This window comes from Bolinopsis microptera, chromosome 7, assembly GCF_026151205.1.
Source record: "Bolinopsis microptera isolate Bmic1 chromosome 7, MBARI_Bmic_1.0, whole genome shotgun sequence".
Taxonomy (NCBI): Eukaryota; Metazoa; Ctenophora; class Tentaculata; order Lobata; family Bolinopsidae; genus Bolinopsis; species Bolinopsis microptera.
In genome coordinates this window covers 2,969,243-2,988,518 of record NC_087078.1, presented here as the reverse complement: position 1 = coordinate 2,988,518, position 19,276 = coordinate 2,969,243, and the positions used below count along the sequence as shown (strand labels likewise).

The 19,276-nt window shown below is 38.5% G+C and overlaps 2 protein-coding genes across 3 annotated transcripts in view; one reads left to right on the top strand and one right to left on the bottom strand.

Moving 5' to 3' along the window:
• Positions 1 to 4,256: 4,256 nt before the first annotated feature.
• Positions 4,257 to 19,276, bottom strand: part of LOC134818203 (phosphofurin acidic cluster sorting protein 2-like) — a 28,202-nt gene continuing 13,182 nt past the window's right edge. For both annotated transcript variants that reach the window (XM_063827647.1, XM_063827648.1), the window contains exons 5-15: positions 17,634 to 17,829; positions 14,917 to 15,042; positions 11,637 to 11,740; positions 10,982 to 11,133; positions 9,123 to 9,232; positions 8,644 to 8,708; positions 8,399 to 8,512; positions 5,822 to 5,885; positions 5,599 to 5,701; positions 5,339 to 5,449; positions 4,257 to 5,154 (exon numbers count right to left, since the gene is read on the bottom strand). In XM_063827647.1, the coding sequence (XP_063683717.1) occupies positions 5,030 to 5,154; positions 5,339 to 5,449; positions 5,599 to 5,701; positions 5,822 to 5,885; positions 8,399 to 8,512; positions 8,644 to 8,708; positions 9,123 to 9,232; positions 10,982 to 11,133; positions 11,637 to 11,740; positions 14,917 to 15,042; positions 17,634 to 17,829 (1,270 nt within the window). In that variant the 3' untranslated portion in view covers positions 4,257 to 5,029. The remainder of the gene's footprint in view (positions 5,155 to 5,338; positions 5,450 to 5,598; positions 5,702 to 5,821; positions 5,886 to 8,398; positions 8,513 to 8,643; positions 8,709 to 9,122; positions 9,233 to 10,981; positions 11,134 to 11,636; positions 11,741 to 14,916; positions 15,043 to 17,633; positions 17,830 to 19,276) is intronic.
• On the top strand, positions 6,208 to 8,306 carry LOC134818205 (uncharacterized). The gene is made up of 3 exons (XM_063827649.1): positions 6,208 to 6,383; positions 6,501 to 6,563; positions 6,779 to 8,306. Exons 1-3 carry the CDS (start codon positions 6,288 to 6,290, stop codon positions 7,700 to 7,702), a joined length of 1,083 nt encoding a protein of 360 aa, XP_063683719.1. The 5' UTR covers positions 6,208 to 6,287; the 3' UTR covers positions 7,703 to 8,306.

Genomic DNA, 19,276 nt, shown 5'->3' with positions numbered 1-19,276 from the left:
TTTTACAAGGCGAACATTTTATTGAAAACCAGACGTTTCTATCTCTTTTACTTTCAAAGTTAGGCTCCAGCCAGTAAGGTTTCCTGGGAGTAGTAGATGTTACGTTACGACATGACTGTACCCTGCATGAACCGGTGATAATTTAATTCAAACTTAAAACTTGACGGCGAATTAAAATTAAAAATCTTAGCAATTTCGAGAAATGGACAAGTTCATTTGAGTTTGAGGATATTGGTAAATAAAAATAATAGCGTTTTTGACGATAGTGGCTTAATTTTGACATCTATTAACCTAGCACGTTCAGAAGTTCTGAACATTAGCCACATAACCCATACTCCCATATGCACTGCTCAGAAAGAAAATCTATTGTTGTTAGGCACTAAAATGTATCAAATGTCACATTTTGTGTGACTTAATTAACTGCAGTTGTCTAATTACCATTCCTTGGCCTGAAACATAGTAGATTAGGTCAATCTAACAATTATGATACAACATTGGTTAAAGGGCACGGATTGAACGGTTACAAGGCAATATTTAGGTAACTTTGTCACACTCAGAATACCATACCTCTATTCTCTGTGATGTGTCCTCAAAACCCTTTTTACTCATTATTTGATGGTTGATCTACCAAGTACGGAGTACCAATCATAGCCCTTAAATATGTTGCTTTGAAAAGTTAGCTAATACAGGCACTTGGTTATTGGGAAATGAGGTTAATTCTGTCACAATATGTAGGGATCCCAGATATTGGTTGGTTTAAAGTTAACGGTATTTGGTTCCAAGTTCAAACCGTTTTATGTTCAGTGTCAATAGCCATTGCGATCTTAAGCAATTATTTGGCTCATTAGTGAAACCGTTTTTAAGCTTAGTTAAGCAACGCCACGCACTGATTAGATATTTCAGATGCACCGTTAGTATTGCCTCGCAAGCAATCAGCCCATATAAATAGTAAAAGTTTTGGAGTAAAGTTATCCCACACTTTCCCTATTCCCCCCACATTTCCCTATTCCCTTTAGTCGGTCTTGTTTATACGTGTTGTTCTATTCCCTAATATACCCTTTTGTTCTAACGTTGTTATCCTCCTCGTTTCTCTTTGTTTGCTCCTTCTCAAAGTAGAGAACGCAAAGTAAATTAAAGTAGGAACACGGCAAACCTCCAAATATATGGAATTTAAAATTTTGGGCGAATTATTTATATCTGATTTTGGTTTGAAAGGCGGGAAAACTTTACATGATGACAATGTAGTTGATGCAAGTTAAGATCAGTTGATGTTTACATTGTCACAAAAAATTATACGAAATCGCAAATAAGTCACTCGCACCTGTAGGTCAACTAAGAGACCTCGGGGTTCTCGTCTCCAACGATCTATCTTGGCAACCCCACATCAAGACCGCAGCAAACAAGGCTCGACAAAAAGCTGCCTGGGTTTTCAGTGTCTTTCAGACAAGATCTCCAGTCATAATGCTTACGCTTTACAAGTCGATGGTTCGTAGTTTACTGGAATACTGTTGCCCGCTATGGCACCCCTCCAAGATATGTGACATCCAGGAGCTTGAAAGCGTACAGAAAGCTTTCACCGCAAGGATTACTGGAATGCGTGATCTCCATTATTGGGACCGTCTTCAACGGCTATCTCTGATGTCTCTACAGCGTCGCAGGGAGCGGTTCATTTTACTTCATATGTGGAAGATTTTCCATCACCATACCAGCAACGACATTAACGTGCAGTTTGTCTCCAGGCCACGTTTTGGAAACCTTGCAGTCATTCCATCTGCATGCAGACACAGCTCAGCAGCAAATCAGTCACTGTATGATAATTCATTTGCAGTCATAGGCCCAAAATTGTGGAATGCAATGCCTTACCATTTGAATTCCATCGGCGACCGAGAGCATTTCAAATCGCAGCTCACCCAGTTCATGCTATCTCTTCCGGATACACCGCCCATCAGGGGCTACACTCCTCAGAACTCAAACTCGCTGCTTTGCTGGAGGAATGACAGAGAGATCTCCTCTCTGTGGGGTGGTCACACAATGTGATGGCCCTGTTAAAGCTTAACGAATCTCAACATAGGTGACATAGGTAGGTAGGTTAAAAACAATGATTATATAATGAAATAGTCTCCTTTAATAACTCTTATAATAATATAACTGATGTGACAAAGTAAACATGTCTTGCCCCTATTTTGAAGATCTATATATTCTATAACTTTATTAGAATTCAACATTCTTTCAGAAAAAATTGGTAGAATATTGTCCAGAACATCAGAGCTCAAGTTTAACAATTTTAGGTTAAATTTGTCAAAGTCACTAAAAATGTGACAAAATTAACTTTTCCTGCCCAAAAATTTCAAGATAGTGTGTAAAAATTAGCTTATGATGCCTTATTGCCTAAATAAATCAATCCAAACTACAAAAAATATATGTTAATGTGATGACGATTACCTAACTGTAATAATAACTGATGTGACAAAGTAAACATGTCTTGCCCCTATTTTGAAGATCTATAACTCTATTAGAATTCAATACTCTTTCAGAAACGATTGGTAGAATATTGTCCAGAACATCAGAGCTCAAGTTTAGCAATTTTAGGTTAAATTTGTCTAAGTCACTAAAAATGTGACAAAATTAACTTTTCCTGCCCCAACAATTTCAAAATAGTGTGTAAAAATTAGCATAGGCTGCTTTATTACCTAAATAAATCAATCCAAACTACAAAAGAATATATGTTAATGTGATGACGATTACCTAACTCTAATAATAACTGATGTGACAAAGTAAACATGTCTTGCCCCTATTTTGAAGATCTATTTATCTATAACTGTATTAGAATTCAACATTCTTTCAGAAACGATTGGTAGAATATTGTCCAGAACATCAGAGCTCAAGTTTAACAATTTCAGGTTAAATTTGTCTAAGTCACTAAAAATGTGACAAAATTAACTTTTCCTGCCCCAACAATATCAAGATAGTGTGTTAAAATTGGCATAGGAATTAGGATGCTTTATTGCCTATATTAATCGATCCATACTACGAAAAAGATCGGTTAATCTGATGACGATTACCTAACTCTTATAATAACTGATGTGACAAAGTAAACATGTCTTGCCCCTATTTTGAAGAACTATACCTCTATTAGAATACTATGTAACTTTATCATCAAACAAATTTCGATAAACTAGTTATTTTGCCAGCAAGGAACTGACAGAGTTATAATAATTTTTTTGTGACGAAATTACCCTATTTTTGGCCATGTTGCGGTAGTTTAATTGTGACACTGTTAACATATTACCACCCGATAATGATTTATGTGACTGGTGCATGGTACTAGCAGTGTTGTTTGATCCATAGTACGTAATACAAAGGGTTTAAGCTGGTATATCATTATTTGTTCAATTTCACACATGTTTAGATATCATCAAGATTATGTGACAAAGTAAACTTGTCTGTGCCTTCTGTGTTTTAATTCCTTGCGACTATATGATATAATAACAATTCCTAGCACTTCCAGGCCATTAAATAAACCTACACTACTCAGCATTGCTTATCAGGGTTCCCTAAACATTCTTCACATATTTTCTTAAATGTGTGACACAGTAAACCTGAGTGCACCATCTAACGAAAAAAGTCGTCAAATATGTAGGTAATGGTCATATGTACCCATCCAATCAACTGGACACTCAAAATTTTGGTCAAAAACGGCAGCAAGGGGTCCATATTTACTCTGTCACATGTTTATAGTGTGACAATGTAACCATTTCCGTGCCGGCCGTATTTAAGCAATATCTTATCACCTGATTAAGATATCGTTATGTGACAAAGTTAGCCTAGAGGATGAGACGATTATCCTAACCATCAAGGGTTTGTGTAATTTCATAGTGTGACAAAGTCAACTACACTGTGCTTTTTAATAGGGTCACTTATATTTACCAATATCCTCAAACTCAAATGAACGTGTCCAAATAGCGATTAAAAACATAATTTACCACACCTAACACAGACTGAAAATTGTTACGAGAACAGTCAACAGTGTACACTGTACTCTATCATATACGGCCTATGTCGTAACGCAACATCAGGTTAACGGGTGATACTCGTAAAATATCTGTTCCATACCGTCGACGAGTCCAACTCGGCGCGCGTCCTGGTAGGGTAGGTTGTAAACCTACAAAACATCCGGTTATATTTACAATATGACTGCTAAGCAATGAAATCTTGTTGATATTACGCGCTGTCGAATGAAAACTACTTTATTTGTTCTAATCATGATCAGCTTAGATAAAATCAAAATGTTAATCAAATCTTTAGGTGTTATCTCATTATTTTCAAAAATCTTCGGATCAAAATAGTTTAGTTTTGTCTGCAATGAGTAAGTCGCCTGCTATGACATTATATTTATAACAATGAGCAGTGGCCATAAGACATGTTATGATTATATAAGAAGTTGTAGGTTTATAACCTACCAGGACGCGCGCCGAGTTGGACTCGTCGACGGTCCTGGATATATGTAACAATATGGATCGGAACAAATATTTTACGAGTATCACCCGTTAATATAAGAAGCTATAATTTAAGTCTTTAACATTCAAGTTCAAAAATAGAAAGTTTAGTCAGCACGTATGCAGGGTTCATAGTTACACTTACAACATAACAATCGTATCTAGGTAACTTGCATATTGCAATTATTGTCAGTTATTGAACTTACAGTATCCTTCAAATAACGTTAAAGTTGCATCATCACACAACAAATTAATCCATAATTTACAAAATTCAATAAAAATTACAATAATAGAGTTCAAATAACGCAGAATTGGAGCTTAGATTTTGATCAAACGGTCGTTCACAATTCGCATATCACATAATTCCACATAATTAGTCCATTTTATATCCCCCCTCTCCTGCGTGAGCCACTTTACAAATAGCTATTGTGTAGAATTGACAGTAAGCTTCCCCAAACCCCCTCCCCCTATTATACTAGGCTGGCTTACGTAATATGTGAACAGCCCCAACCGGTCTAGTATCTTCCTGCAATTTAACAGAGTACACCCGCAGTAGCAGGAGACGAGACAAGGAGTGGTATAAAGTTATGGTTAGGGCTCCACAGGGGGAAGACGTAGAGAGACAACACGTTCTTGTACTCCTCCCCATCAACACGGACTGTAATTGAGATAATTATGGAACCTAAATAAATACGCACCGTTTTCTAGTGTAAAGTGGTCAGGATAAATCTGACTGGATATTATCTTGAAAACCAACTTTGGCTGGAAAAAACTCTACAAAACTACGGATATATACGATGATTTAAGAATTACAGTGAACAATTGAAGTAAATTCAACTCACCAGTACATGTGAGACAGGTGTGCGGTCGTATCATGCAGGTGAAACTGTTGACATGACAGTTGATACTGTTGATATCGGGCTGCTGTTGCTTCTTCAGTCTTGACAGTGCCACTGAACGGTGGTCAGAAATTTTAAAAATATCAGAAAGGACACACACACACACACCGTGAAATAATCAACAAATTTACATCATAAATATGTTATAAATTTCCAATGTCTGCGAACAATCAAGCTTGCAAAAAACCAAAATGTAAAGTTACCCTTAGGTTTGCGTTCCCTGTAAGCAGCTTTGAGAGTTATAGATTGATCTCCTAGCTCCCTCGTGACTCCAAGCTCCCGGAATATCCCCTTTACTTGCATTTGCTGCAAATTAATTTCGATTAAACTTCTAATATTGGATACCAGAGACAATACCATCTCCATAAGCTATATCTTTCTAAAATAGCTTTGACAGTATAACCACGAAATCAAGTAGCAAGTAACCTTTGAATTAGCGTCTTTCTTGTGCAGGGAGGTGTAGTCAACTTGGATATCTATCTCGTGAATACTGAAATTAGAGTAAATTGAAGGAGAGATGAGAATCTGGTTTTAAATCAAGAAACAAATATGTCCGTATAATTCGCAACCAACCGAAGTAAAACACGTGTATATATATCTCCTCAAGAGAATTAAGCAGAATAGAGGCTAATAGTGACATTGTGTTTGGCACGGCAACCTCACTCTCTCGGTTATTAACAATAGCGCTTCAGTCGGTACGTTGCTGTGAACTACTGATAAAGAGTACACAATAGATCGCACTGAGCGCACTTGTATTCAGTATAATAACTTGATAACTTCTTCTTTGTCTGCTACTCCTCGGTACACATTGCACATTACACGCTGTTTTATTATATAACAGTATTCAGTTTGGGAGTGTGCTACTTGACCCTCACAGCTCAGTTACCGGACCATGATAACATCAGGTCCCTTCCGCCAGGGGGCACTGAGCTACCAAGCTCCCATCAACCTCACCCTCGCTCTATTGGCTATCGCTCTTAACTGTTTGGTATGTCTTATCAGGCTGCGTCAAAAACATGGTGCACTTTAGAATTCATTTGTATTGAAGAATCACTTTTAAAGTTGAAACTTGTTGTGTTGACACTAGTACAGAATTCTTGGACAGGTAATAAATCATCTCTACAAAGAAAGATCTCGCTATTCCTCCATCTTGTTAATGCTTATATCTGTGAGTTGTTTTATAGTTTTATCATATTTTTAAAGGTAAAATGGGCCCTAAAAACTAAGAACAAGACTCGTTGTATACCGAGTTAAAAACGAGATGATGCTGTCATTCCACCAACTGCACTAAATTCGTAGCTTTAGATTAAGTCACTCATATTCCATATGTTAAACATCATCTTAAATCAACAAATAACAAATAACAAGCCAACGTATCACCAGGTATGTAACGTTATGACAGCAGTAAGTAACGTAGCCCGGGACTCAGTCTCCCTGTCCTGTCTGAGAAATAACAACATTCCAGTCCCAACCTGGATAGTACTGAGCTATCTCTCCCTCGGAGTCTCCAGTTACCAGTGCTCCATCTTCTTCAACATGGTTCTAACTCTCCTCACCACACTGCAGATCCTCACCCCATCCTACAGGGTCAACTACACAGTTGTGAGGGTAGTGCTGGTGGTGATCACTCTGGTAGGAGTCTTGTTGGCAGTAGGTGATGTTATCTGTTGGAACAGACAACTCAGCTCCACCTCCTCTTGTTTCCAGCAATGGTTGAAGCTAAAAGCAGTGAGCTACACGGGGGAAGGGGTGGCAGTTCACTTCTCCCACAATCACAAACAGCAGTCCATATCAGGTGGTATTATACTACATTTCGACTACTCCCTCCCCTGCTTGGTAATCCTACTTTGCATTATGGTACGAATCTGTTCCAACAAGAAAGCTCATGTTGTAGGTTCTGAGTATGTACAAGATACAGAGAACTGGCTGCAACATTCCAACTTGTCCGTCTTCCTGGTTTCCTTGCTCTACTTGATCTACAACAGCGCATTTGTAGTGGTATTCTCTCTAGCTCACGTTAAAAGGTATAAATTAAAATTCCTGACCAAGTATAAACCGTTGCTGATGACGGTTAAATTCACTTTACCGCTGCTTACTGCTGTCCTGGTTCCCCTGATAATAACGCTCGGGAAACCCGCCCTACGGATGGAATTAAAGCAGCTCATCCACCGACTAATGTCCATGTTATCAGCTGGATACCACAAAATGAAGCACAGTGTGGTAAGCAGGAGGCAGGGGTTCGCACATTTACAGGAGGAAGAAGAAGAAGAAGATATCTGCACAGACGGTACTCTGACTGATCTGTAGCCGTCTCAATTTATACTTGCTATCAACTTTACTAGAGATTCTTGGAATTCACATCGCCGGTACTGAACCTCAAAAAGACGGGTTCCTGCTATTATGTATAATGCACGTTAAACACTGTTAAACGGCAGTCAAATATTTGACCAATACTCGCTCTTCATTGTTTAAATGCACAACGTTATTATACTGCGATTTTAATACTGTAATATAAGAATGTTTGTCTATAGAGGCTTCCCGACGCCATTATAAAGAGGTATCGTAGACATTTTTACAAATATCAAAACTATTTAGCTGACCAGGCAGCAGGACGCAATCACTTTGCTTTACACGGTCATGTTTAGCGGTGGCCAATCAAATTGGTTTTTTACAGCCACCTGTCCAATGTGCAGTGGATGATAACACCTATTTTAATCATTTACTAAACTGACCTCTTTTGTTTAAATTTTAACTATTATTGCACCCGCGTGCATACCTACGAAGTTAAAATTAAAGTCTTGCCGTTAAAATGCATCAAGCGATTAAATGCATCAAGCGATTCTATCTTGTTCAGTTTTAAAACAATCCAGTCTTGGTTTGGCGATCTAATCGTTGGAAGCAACTGTTTACCAAGTTAACTTGTGTTTTATTTTGTGTTGGAAAAGTTATTTACAATAAAATGATCAAGAATAAGATATATCCTTGTGTTTGAGTATTATGAACCTGCACTTTTCGGGATCGTCTTCCTCAGCACAGTTCACGCAACTCTTTCTGTTGAACACTATCGAGACGGAGTTTAGAAACGGCACCTCAAACTGTTTGGTGTCTTCATCGGTCCTGTAACATTAAAGTAAAGCTAAATTGATCTTAAGTAACGTGCATTTTACGGTCGATTATTAAAATTACATCAGATAGCCTCCCGGAATAGCTGACTGAAAGAGTCAAAATATGTACATAAAAGTACTTACTCGTTCACAAGCTGGGTCACCAAGACTCTTCCGATGGACAAGTTTACAATATCTTTAGCGTCCCTCTGAAGAAACAGGTATTTTAATAATCACAGCATTAAGGGCCCCCCCCCCCCCCGCATTAAAACAGTATCTGTTGTCAGACTACCACTTTAGATGCGAGTTTATCCTAACTAGTGATAGCCCCTAGTGATAGCCCCTAGTGATAGCCCCTAGTGATGACCCCTAGTGATAGCCCCTAGTGATAGCCCCTAGTGATAGCCCCTAGTGAAGGCCCCTAGTGATGGCCCCTAGTGATAGCCCCTAGTGATGGCCCCTAGTGATAGCCCCTAGTGATAGCCCCTAGTGATGGCCCCTAGTGATAGCCCCTAGTGATAGCCCCTAGTGATGGCCCCTAGTGATAGCCCCTAGTGATGGCCCCTAGTGATGGCCCCTAGTGATGGCCCCTAGTGATGGCCCCTAGTGATGGATCTGTGTACCTGATAAGCAGCAAGGACATCAGTTTCGCATTCCACTGATAGCGAATCTAGTAGTCGCGTGTACGACTCGTCCACGGAGCTGACGTATCGAGATATCGGGTTGTTCGGATCTGAGGTAATTTTAATATATTTAGTTTGGATTGACATAGGTACCTATGATTTTGACCTATCTGGGCGTGATTACCACGAAAATGTTCATATGTAAACGTTGGAGAATCATCGCAATCAAAATGATTTACATCATATATATCATCGTCCGACTGATGAAATTACCAGTACCGCTGAAATAAAAATTTTTAAATTATTAACTTTGCTGTCTTGCCGCCGCCAGTAAAAATAAAATTTCTTGTGCAAAAACTGGTCAATTAAAGTTAAGTATGGGGCTAGACATCACGTGTGAAGTGAAGCGCGTGAACACAACGAGACGCGTGAACAATCACGCGGTTAACAATATTGAATCTTTAAATCTTTTCGTATTTTTCTATATTTTTTATGTTCTGGTTTTTGTTCAGCTTCCTTTTTTAGCAATAACACATTATTCAAAAATGATTTTTGGTTAACTATAGTAGAAATTGAGAGTTTAGGTTTGGAAAAGATACGGCCACTATACGTGACGGTAACTTTACTGTCAGTGTCAGTATACGGTAAATATACGGCGTGTCCACGCAAAATTAAAGAATTAATCAAATCCAAAAATTTAACCAAGCAATTTTTATTAATTGTTATTGCACCTGCGTATTTAAGTTGTCATTCGAAGTTAAATATAGCACTCATTCCGTTTAAATTCATCAAGTGGTTCCATTTTTTTGTCAGTTTAAAATTATTTCGAAACAGCTGGGAGAGTACTTGTACTAGAGTAGATAAAAATCACAGTCAAACCACTATAAAACCTCTATAAAACCTCTATAAAACCTCTATAAAACCTCTATAAACCTCTATAAAACCTTTATAAAACCTCTATAAAACCTCTATAAAACCTCTATAAAACCTCTATAAAACCTCTATAAAACCTCTATAAAACCTCTATAAACCTCTATAAAACCTTTATAAATCCTCTATAAAACCTCTATAAAACCTCTATAAAACCTCTATAAAACCTCTATAAAACCTCTATAAAACCTCTATAAAACCTCTATAAAACCACTATAAAACCTCTATAAAACCTCTATAAAACCTCTATAAAACCTCTATAAAACCTCTATAAAACCTCTGTAAAACCTCTATAAAACCTCTATAAAACCTCTATAAAACCTCTATAAAACCTCTATAAGACCTCTATAAAACCTCTATAAGACCTCTATAAAACCTCTATAAAACCTCTATAAAACCTTTATAAAACCTCTATAAAACCTCTGTAAAACCTCTATAAAACCACTATAAAACCTCTATAAAACCTCTATAAAACCTCTATAAAACCTCTATAAAACCTCTATAAACTCTCTATGTATTGTTATAGAGTCTCATGATTTGATAGTTCTTTCATTCAAATTTCTGATCGTTTTTGAATAGACTCAGTGATGACAAATTCTAATGGAAATAAATAGATGAATAACGTATCGACATTTTGACGTCATATTCTGAAATAGTATTAATTCAATTATAACGATCAATATTTACATTAAAAATTTGACGACGAAATTTATTTCAAAAATGGTCACATTCGGTGCATCATTCTTTAAATTCGTTGTTCAATGTATTCGGATTTGCATTGGTAAATAAAGGCCGTGAAGATATCTCTCATACAATCGACCATTGAAATAAATAATCACACCTACAGCTACTATTATAGCCTTGACTGTGGTATTTACTCCGCAATCCGCATGTATTACCTGTGGGTATGAATCCTACGCAAGCATTACCTGTAGGTATGAATATGAACTGGAAGTTCTGGATCCATTCTGGGCTCTTGTTATTAAGGCTATCCATTAGAGGCTTCAGTATGACGTTAGTTGAGGAGAGGTCCCCGATTACAGCTAACTTAACGGGTGATAGTCGAGAGTGTCTAGTCGCACTGGGAGAAGGGTTCGTTAGTCAGAGGTCGCACTAAATACTCAGATCATTATCACGTGATCAGCGCGGCGACCACCTTTAAATTCTGCTCATGGTCTATGAGTGCTAGGGATAGGTTGATGAGTGCTAGGGATAGGTTGATGAGTGCTGGGATAGGTTGATGAGTGCTAGAGATAGGTTGATGAGTGATAGGGATAGGTTGGTGAGTGATAGGGATAGGTTGATGAGTGATAGGGATAGGTTGATGAGTGCTAGGGATAGGTTGATGAGTGCTAGGGATAGGTTGATGAGTGCTAGGGATAGGTTGATGAGTGCTGGGATAAATTTTATTTTCCTTTGATGTTTTGCTTTATAAACTTGGTCTGTTATTTATTTTTTATATTATTTTATTATTATCATGTTATTTTATTTCTGCTATTTAACAATTTTCAAACTTTAATATTTCTGAAATTTTGTAAAGCGTCATCATCAAATGTTCGTCATATTTGAGATTCCAAAACCAACCATTTCTGCATCTTGTTAACGAGAGTTGAAATGAACACTTTTGCGTCAGAGCCCGTGTGTAGAAAGACACATGCGTTTGATGCCAGCATCGCTTTCATTATAGGCTGAGGAATTTAAATTATTTAAACTGTATGTAAATACATTTAGTTAGGGAGGATATGTCAGGAATATCAATGGCGTGGGATTAGTTTAGTAAAAGCAATTTGACTTCAAGAATCACTAGTTGGAAGCCTAAACTAAAGGATTTTTATAGGTGGCAATTTTTATTTTGGCGGGAACACCCATATACGATGGGAAAATCTATGCGACTAAAAAAAAGAATATGGGGTCATTCTGAAGTGGGAACCAAACCACTGCGGTATTATAGGAAATTAGCTAAATTAAACTGCGGCCAACAGATCTCAATCCAGGAATTACAGACCAATATTGGTCGAGGCAGCGAAATCAATCATAATTATAAAGTGGGGTACTGGTCAGCGGTCAAGCAACAATCTGGCCCGGATCTAGTGCCGATTTATTTTAGGTCCGGTATTCTTGGCACATATATCATGGTTTCATGGCATGAATAAATAAAAATTTGAAGTTGAATTTTGGTCTGGCACGTCACACATTTTATTTAAATTGGTGAAAAGGAAAAATTGTTGGAGTTTTCACAAATCATGTAGTAGTTATTTATTAACGACTCCTAAAGTGAGCGTTTTTGAGTATATGATGTGCATGAGTCGGCAATTGCGAACAATTTGCTGTTAGCAACTGACCCATTGAACTTTACTGAAGAAACAGTAATTTTGAAAAATTGCCCTTTCGTAAGACAAAAATATGCTGCTGGCCTGGCCCATTAAGAGAGATGCCCAATAAAGTAGATCATTCTCCAATTTTTGTAGGTGTTTCTGGACACAAAGTGAGTCATCTTACATCTTGTGACAAATGCTGTGTTGCTCATGAGTCTTTAAGACCTTTCTAGTTAACAGTCCAATAGCCCATTTGTGAATATTGTCATTGTTCGCTCGGCAAAAATCCGTTTTTCAGCCACATTTCCGAAAATAAGTCTTTTAGGGTATATGTTGCTTTATAAGTTGTATATAAATGTGGCCATTATGTACATTTTAGTGTATCAGAATAGTCTCTACGACCTTCCTAGGTGGAAATGCCAAAAATCACGGAAATTATGAACTGCGTCAAGCCAAAAACCGTTTTTCGGCCATATTTCCGAAACGAAGCATTTTAAGGTATATGTTGCTTCATAAGTTGTATATAAATATGGCTATTAGGCACATTTTGGTGTATCGGAATAGTCTTTAAGACCTTCCTGGGCTGAAATACAAAAATTCGAGTGACCGCGAAACCCTGAAAAAGGGCGTGGCCCGTATATGGGTGTTCCCGCCAAAATAAAAATTGCCACCTATAAAAATCCTTTAGTTTAGGCTTCCAACTAGTGATTCTTGAAGTCAAATTGCTTTTACTAAACTAATCCCACGCCATTACATACCCTCCCTAACTAATTGTTAAATACTTTGAATAAAGCACTGCTCTGGGACAGTGGTTTGCAGTGGTTTGACCTAGACCGAATATTAAAATGCTGCACAATATGATACTACTATACTACTTTCCATAAATTCTGCGTGTCGCCGTTTACCTCGTAGACTTCAATAAATTACATAAAACGTATTGGAGAAAACATAGGTATGCAATTTCATTTTAAATGCTCTAAAGATCAAACTGGTGCTCTCGTCTTTTTGCTCTTACGGGTATCATTTCTTTACTGAGCTGGATACCTCGTAAAATATGGGTAAAATTGAGCCAGGTTAGTCGTATTATAATATAATGGACATGAATTGCATAATAAAATCTCCGTACTTTCTCGAACTACTAATACTATATTAACCAATGAGGTCAGAGGTGATTGAAGATATTAAAATCGCAGTTTAAATGATGTAATAATATAATATAGTAATATTTAATAATATTATATATAAAATAATCGTGATCGTGTCCCTAAAGCAAGGTGGAAGCTCCTAGGTCATATCTTGCGTAGTGCTGATGACTCCCCCGCTGCATTAGCGTTAAAGTTTGCTGTCACAACAAACTGTAAAGGGCGCGTCGGTGCGCATCGTAAGAATTTGTTCAAGATTATTGTGAATGATTTGACCCGTAGAGGTTTAAAACTTAACTCTTTGAATGATCTTAATAAGCTTAAGATATTAGCCGATGATAGAGTTGCTTGGAGAAACAAATTTTAACTCTAGCTGTCTTGATCTGTACTGATCACCATTTTAGGATGACTTGATTTCTTTTAGGGGTTTTGAATATTTTAATGGTGTAAACAGTTTCTTAATAATAATAAAATAATATAGTAGGAAAGCTGCTAATACTGCAATATTCCCGAATATATTAACAAAGTAGAATGGCTGCTCTTTCACTACCAGCTCTATTAGCCCCATTCAGCATAATTAAACTCGATGGTTAATGTGGGGGTCAGTCTCAACCTGTAGACGACTTTCCATTTAAATTCCTTTGTATTGTGCGTTAGTTAAACTGCAAGGTGGGCCGTTGTAGTGTGGTGCTAGTTATATAGTTATATAGGAAATGCAGGACAAAATACAGTAAAATATCCTTTTTATTCACCTTCTGTGCAACCTGTTCCTATTTTCAGGTCCCAGAAGGTGTTTTCTGGGATTGTTCCAACGTGAGGTTTGTAAGGCACGCAGAACGTGCACTGTAGTATACCACTGCGACCGTAAATATTCCGAGAATGTCTCGATTTTTCAGAAATATGTCAGTCATTGCAGACTCATACTCTCATAGAGCTGCACTTTAAAGTATGTAAATTTGGTGCTTGCATGAGACTAGCTATATATTGGGCTTCTTATAATATGTAGAAATAATAAAACAAGGTGCAGTAACGCTTGCGGAGTGGGGACCATGTGTGAGATTATTTATATAAGTGTGAAGTGAGCAATCAAATATTTTCTTATCACTACAATTTGATTATTATCATATTATTTAATTGGTAATTTGGTGGCCTGTTATTGTAGTTGACAAGTAGTCTGCACTATTCGCCCATTTAAATACATATTTTATATATCAAAATATATATTTAATGTATATAGTATTTTAAAAGTTATTCCCATTCGCTCATATCACTCACAACTAGCCGTTCTGACATGGTTAACCACTGGTTAATAACCAGTAACCACCTTCCTTGTGTTGTTGCTTAATCATATGAGCGGGATATAAATACCTCATTTCATTTTCATTTTCATTTCATAATCATACTCACATGATAGCAGTTTTTATCTTTACAGTAAGCTAAGACAATAGTTTCAGGTACTGCCAGGCTGGCTGTGTCTCCCTTGTTGAAGATAACGTCCAGCTGGTCAATGATGTTGTGACCCTCCGACATATCCTGGTGGTGTTAATTGAGGTGTTAATTAATTAATTAACTGAGGTATTAAAGTTATTAGTTTGGAAATTATAATCACTAGAGATTTAACTCAGTCAACACGCGTTAATGAACTTTACTGAGTTTTTACTGCATCTTTTAAGGTTTCTAACGAGGTCGATTATTCCCCTCAATCTGCCGTAATTCAAAGTATTTTGCACTCAATGTATCTTGAACGTGCTCAAGACCATGGAGTGTCATACAACGGGATTTGTGAACCGCAGTACTATTACCGCACTATTTTCATTGGTCAATGTTATAATCGTATTGACCTTTAACATTTGACCTTTAACATTTTACGGAAAATGAAGATCTGCAACAACTGTATCACGATGATTCACGCATTACGTAAACCCCGTCTGACTAAGGAAATTTACTTAAAATTGGACCCTGACATCACTCTTTCAGCTCTCTGATGTAGCAAATCTTAGATTTCTTGGTTTTTAAGTATTTCGATTTGGGGGATTTGAAGTAACAGCACTTAGGTTAAGCTGTAAACACTTTGACTAGACGGTACGTATTACGTTAGAAATTTGCAGACCTTCATTTTTCGTAAAATGTTTGAGGTCACTTTATTCTACTTACCATAGCAGGAGTACCATTTAGAGCAATGAAATTTTTAGTGTTTAAATACCAGGTGCATGTTTTTCATAACAAAATAATTGCCATAAATAATTGTAAAGTCGTAATATTAAAGTTCAGACAAATAGACAAAAAGTAGTACTAGTATAGCAAGACTTTTGTATTATAGTTTTAAAAGTATCTTATGGCAATTATTTTGTTATTAAAAGGAATCTGTTGCTCGAGTCACCTGGTACATATTAATGGTTTGTAGCCTCTAAATTTCAAGAACCATTAGAAATTTGATTGCTTTATGTCTGGAAGGTGTGCGTTTCGTTAATGAGCCATCGTTGGTGATTTAGATATAAGTCATTCTCCGCTATGTTTATTCCAAAAATTCCCAAAAATCTGTGGCGAAAATAGCGATATTTTACCAGCTTTGATTTAACGAAGATAAATTGTACCAAACCCCCTAAACGCTTATAAATATAATGTGTCCCGACTTAAGTATTTAATATCAAGTTTTGACTTTTGTGAGGTGAAGTATCTTGAACATATCGTTTCCCCGTCAAACAAGAGTCCACTTAGCTTCTAATAATAAAATGGTGCCGCCCAAGATTCAAATTAAATGCCCACTTAATTTCAAACCGTGACGGTTTAAAATTAAGTGGGCATTTAAAAGGGGGGGGGGGGGGGAACATGATCCCCCCCCCCCCCCTTTAAGAGGGCATTTAAAACTGTGCTTTTTCCATGCTCGTAGTCTTCAATCAGGGGTTAAAACCCTCTGCCTGCACGCGGGGAACTGGTTTTGTCGTTAAATTGGTAATTTGTCTTGAAGGTTAAATTGCGGTCTACGCAAATTATTCCAGAGTAAACTGTAGTGGCGAATTAGATCAAGTTTTTATAGTAAAATTCCAGTTTTTTATTATTTAGTTACTACAACACGAGTGGGAATATTAAGTTGTATGATCTAGGTTATTGTAGATAGTTATACTACTAGGCTGATTGAACAACATGGAGACAGTTGTCAAGATGCTGGGCGAGGCCAGTTCGATTATAATCTATTTTGACTATTTTTATAAATACAAATAGTCAAACTCAAAGCCATGTGGTGCTCAAAAGGACTAATGCTAAAGGGACTAAGTGCTAAAAGGGACTAAGTACTAAAAGGACTAAGTGCTAAAAGGACTAATGCTGATCTTTGATGATGATTTCTGGACCCCCTAACTTGACTGAACCACACCCCAATTTGTCAGTATATCAAGGATCAGGATAGCTAAGCTGGCTCTGGTTGCTCAATTTCCAGTTAACATGACGATGAACTCAGCAAATCTTAGCGTCAACTTAAGTTCGGTATTAGCATTTGAAATTGACTTTTGAATCCTTTGCTGCCAAAAACGCTGGTTAGCCGTTAGAAATTTGAGGCGCTTGTACTTATAGTGTACTTATATAATAGTGAGCTGAAAGAAATGTTGGCAATTGCGTTCCACGTTCAATCTGTTAGGTGCGTCATTGAAAGTCTTGTTAATACTGAGCAGTACAGACTAGACTTGTATGGGAGTGTCTTTAATGGATTAATATTTTAGTGGTAAACAAAACGTGGTATTTTATCAGGAGTGAATTTAGATACAAAACATGGTATTTCAATTTGAGGGAGTGGCAATTGTTCCTTATCACCACACCCATGAATACTTTACGAATCTGTTAGACTCATTTGTTAGATGCTATTATGAGTGGATAATGGTTTCAGGTCTTATCGGAAATCTTTTACTGCTCTGAGTGCTCTATCCACGTGTCATCGAGATGAAATATAGTACCGTTTATGCTTCTGTCCGTTATTCACAAATTATAACATCTAACTTTTTGACGTATTGTTCTCAGTAACCCCACTAATATCAACATTCCCCCTGCCCCCCCCCCCCCCCCACTATACTCAGTAACCTCACTAATATCAACATTCCCCCTGCCCCCCCCCCCACCCCCACTGTACTCACATCAAAAGATCCCATCCTGGTATCATCCGCACTCCCCTGACTTGTAGGACTCTGCCTCAGGGGGCTAGCCACACTGTTGCTTTCCTCGTCCACTGCGTCCTGTCTCAAATCCCCTATAACTGGAGCAGGACCTGCACTACTGGTCCGGGTTGAGGGTCGCTGTGCCCCTGAGACTGGGCTGCCGAGCATGCTACTTCTGAGGAGGGGGGGTTAATGTAATGAGACTGGGCTGCCGAGCATGCTGCTTCTGAAGAGAGGGTTAATGTAATGAGACTGGGCTGCCGAGCATGCTACTTCTGAGGGGGTGTTAATGTAATGAGACTGGGCTGCCGAGCATGCTACTTCTGAGGGGGGGGGGGGTTAATGTAATGAGACTGGGCTGCCAAGCATGCTACTTCTGAGGGGGGTTAATGTAATGAGACTGGGCTGCCGAGCATGCTACTTCTGAGGGGGGGGGGGGGTTAATGTTATGAGACTGGGCTGCCGAGCATGCTGCTTCTGAAGAGAGGGTTAATGTAATGAGACTGGGCTGCCGAGCATGCTACTTCTGAGGGGGGGTTAATGTAATGAGACTGGGCTGCCGAGCATGCTACTTCTGAGGGGGGGGGGGTTAATGTAATGAGACTGGGCTGCCAAGCATGCTACTTCTGAGGGGGGTTAATGTAATGAGACTGGGCTGCCGAGCATGCTGCTTCTGAGGGGGGGGGGGGGGTTAATGTAATGAGACTGGGCTGCCGAGCATGCTGCTTCTGAGGGGGGGTTAATGTAATGAGACTGGGCTGCCGAGCATGCTACTTCTGAGGGGGGTTAATGTACTGAGACTGGGCTGCCGAGCATGCTGCTTCTGAGGGGGGGGGGGGTTAATGTAATGAGACTGGGCTTCCGAGCATGCTGCTTCTGAGGGGGGGTTAATGTTATGAGACTGGGCTGCCGAGCATGCTGCTTCTGAGGGGGGGAGGGTTAATGTAATGAGACTGGGCTGCCGAGCATGCTGCTTCTGAGGGGGGGTTAATGTAATGAGACTGGGCTGCCGAGCATGCTGCTTCTGAGGGGGGGTTAATGTAATGAGACTGGGCTGCCGAGCATGCTACTTCTGAGGGGGGGGGTTAATGTTATGAGACTGGGCTGCCGAGCATGCTGCTTCTGAGGGGGGGGGAGGGTTAATGTAATGAGACTGGGCTGCCGAGCATGCTGCTTCTGAGGGGGGGGGGTTAATGTAATGAGACTGGGCTGCCGAGCATGCTGCTTCTGAGGGGGGGTTAATGTTATGAGACTGGGCTGCCGAGCATGCTGCTTCTGAGGGGGGTTGTGTTGAACTTATGTGGTGAAAAGAAGGAGATGCGGTGGTCTTTTTTTATCAAGACACTTATTTTACTTCGGAGTATTCCAACAGCCTTATTGTTACACAAGTGCAACCAGCCAATTACAGGAAGCCGAAAAAGTATTTGATGACTAATCGAGCTTACTTGAAGCTTATTTTATATTGTTAAGAGCATAGCATGATTCAGTGATTTCGTTTTTATTAGGGGCTATGAATATTCTAATTATGAAGATTATTTTGGATATAATTTGATTCGTACGTATAATGAAACTTCCTGGCATATCAGACCTTACTGACAATTACTTAACAACAAAACTAGAAC

Excerpts from the sequence above, each read along its gene's own strand:
- LOC134818205 (XM_063827649.1), top strand. The coding sequence starts at position 6,288 with ATGATAACATCAGGTCCCTTCCGCCAGGGGGCACTGAGCTACCAAGCT. Across the intron at positions 6,384-6,500 it reads CTATCGCTCTTAACTGTTTG|GTAATAAATCATCTCTACAA; the intron begins GTATGTCTTATC and ends ATTCTTGGACAG. Across the intron at positions 6,564-6,778 it reads TCTTGTTAATGCTTATATCT|GTATGTAACGTTATGACAGC; the intron begins GTGAGTTGTTTT and ends ACGTATCACCAG.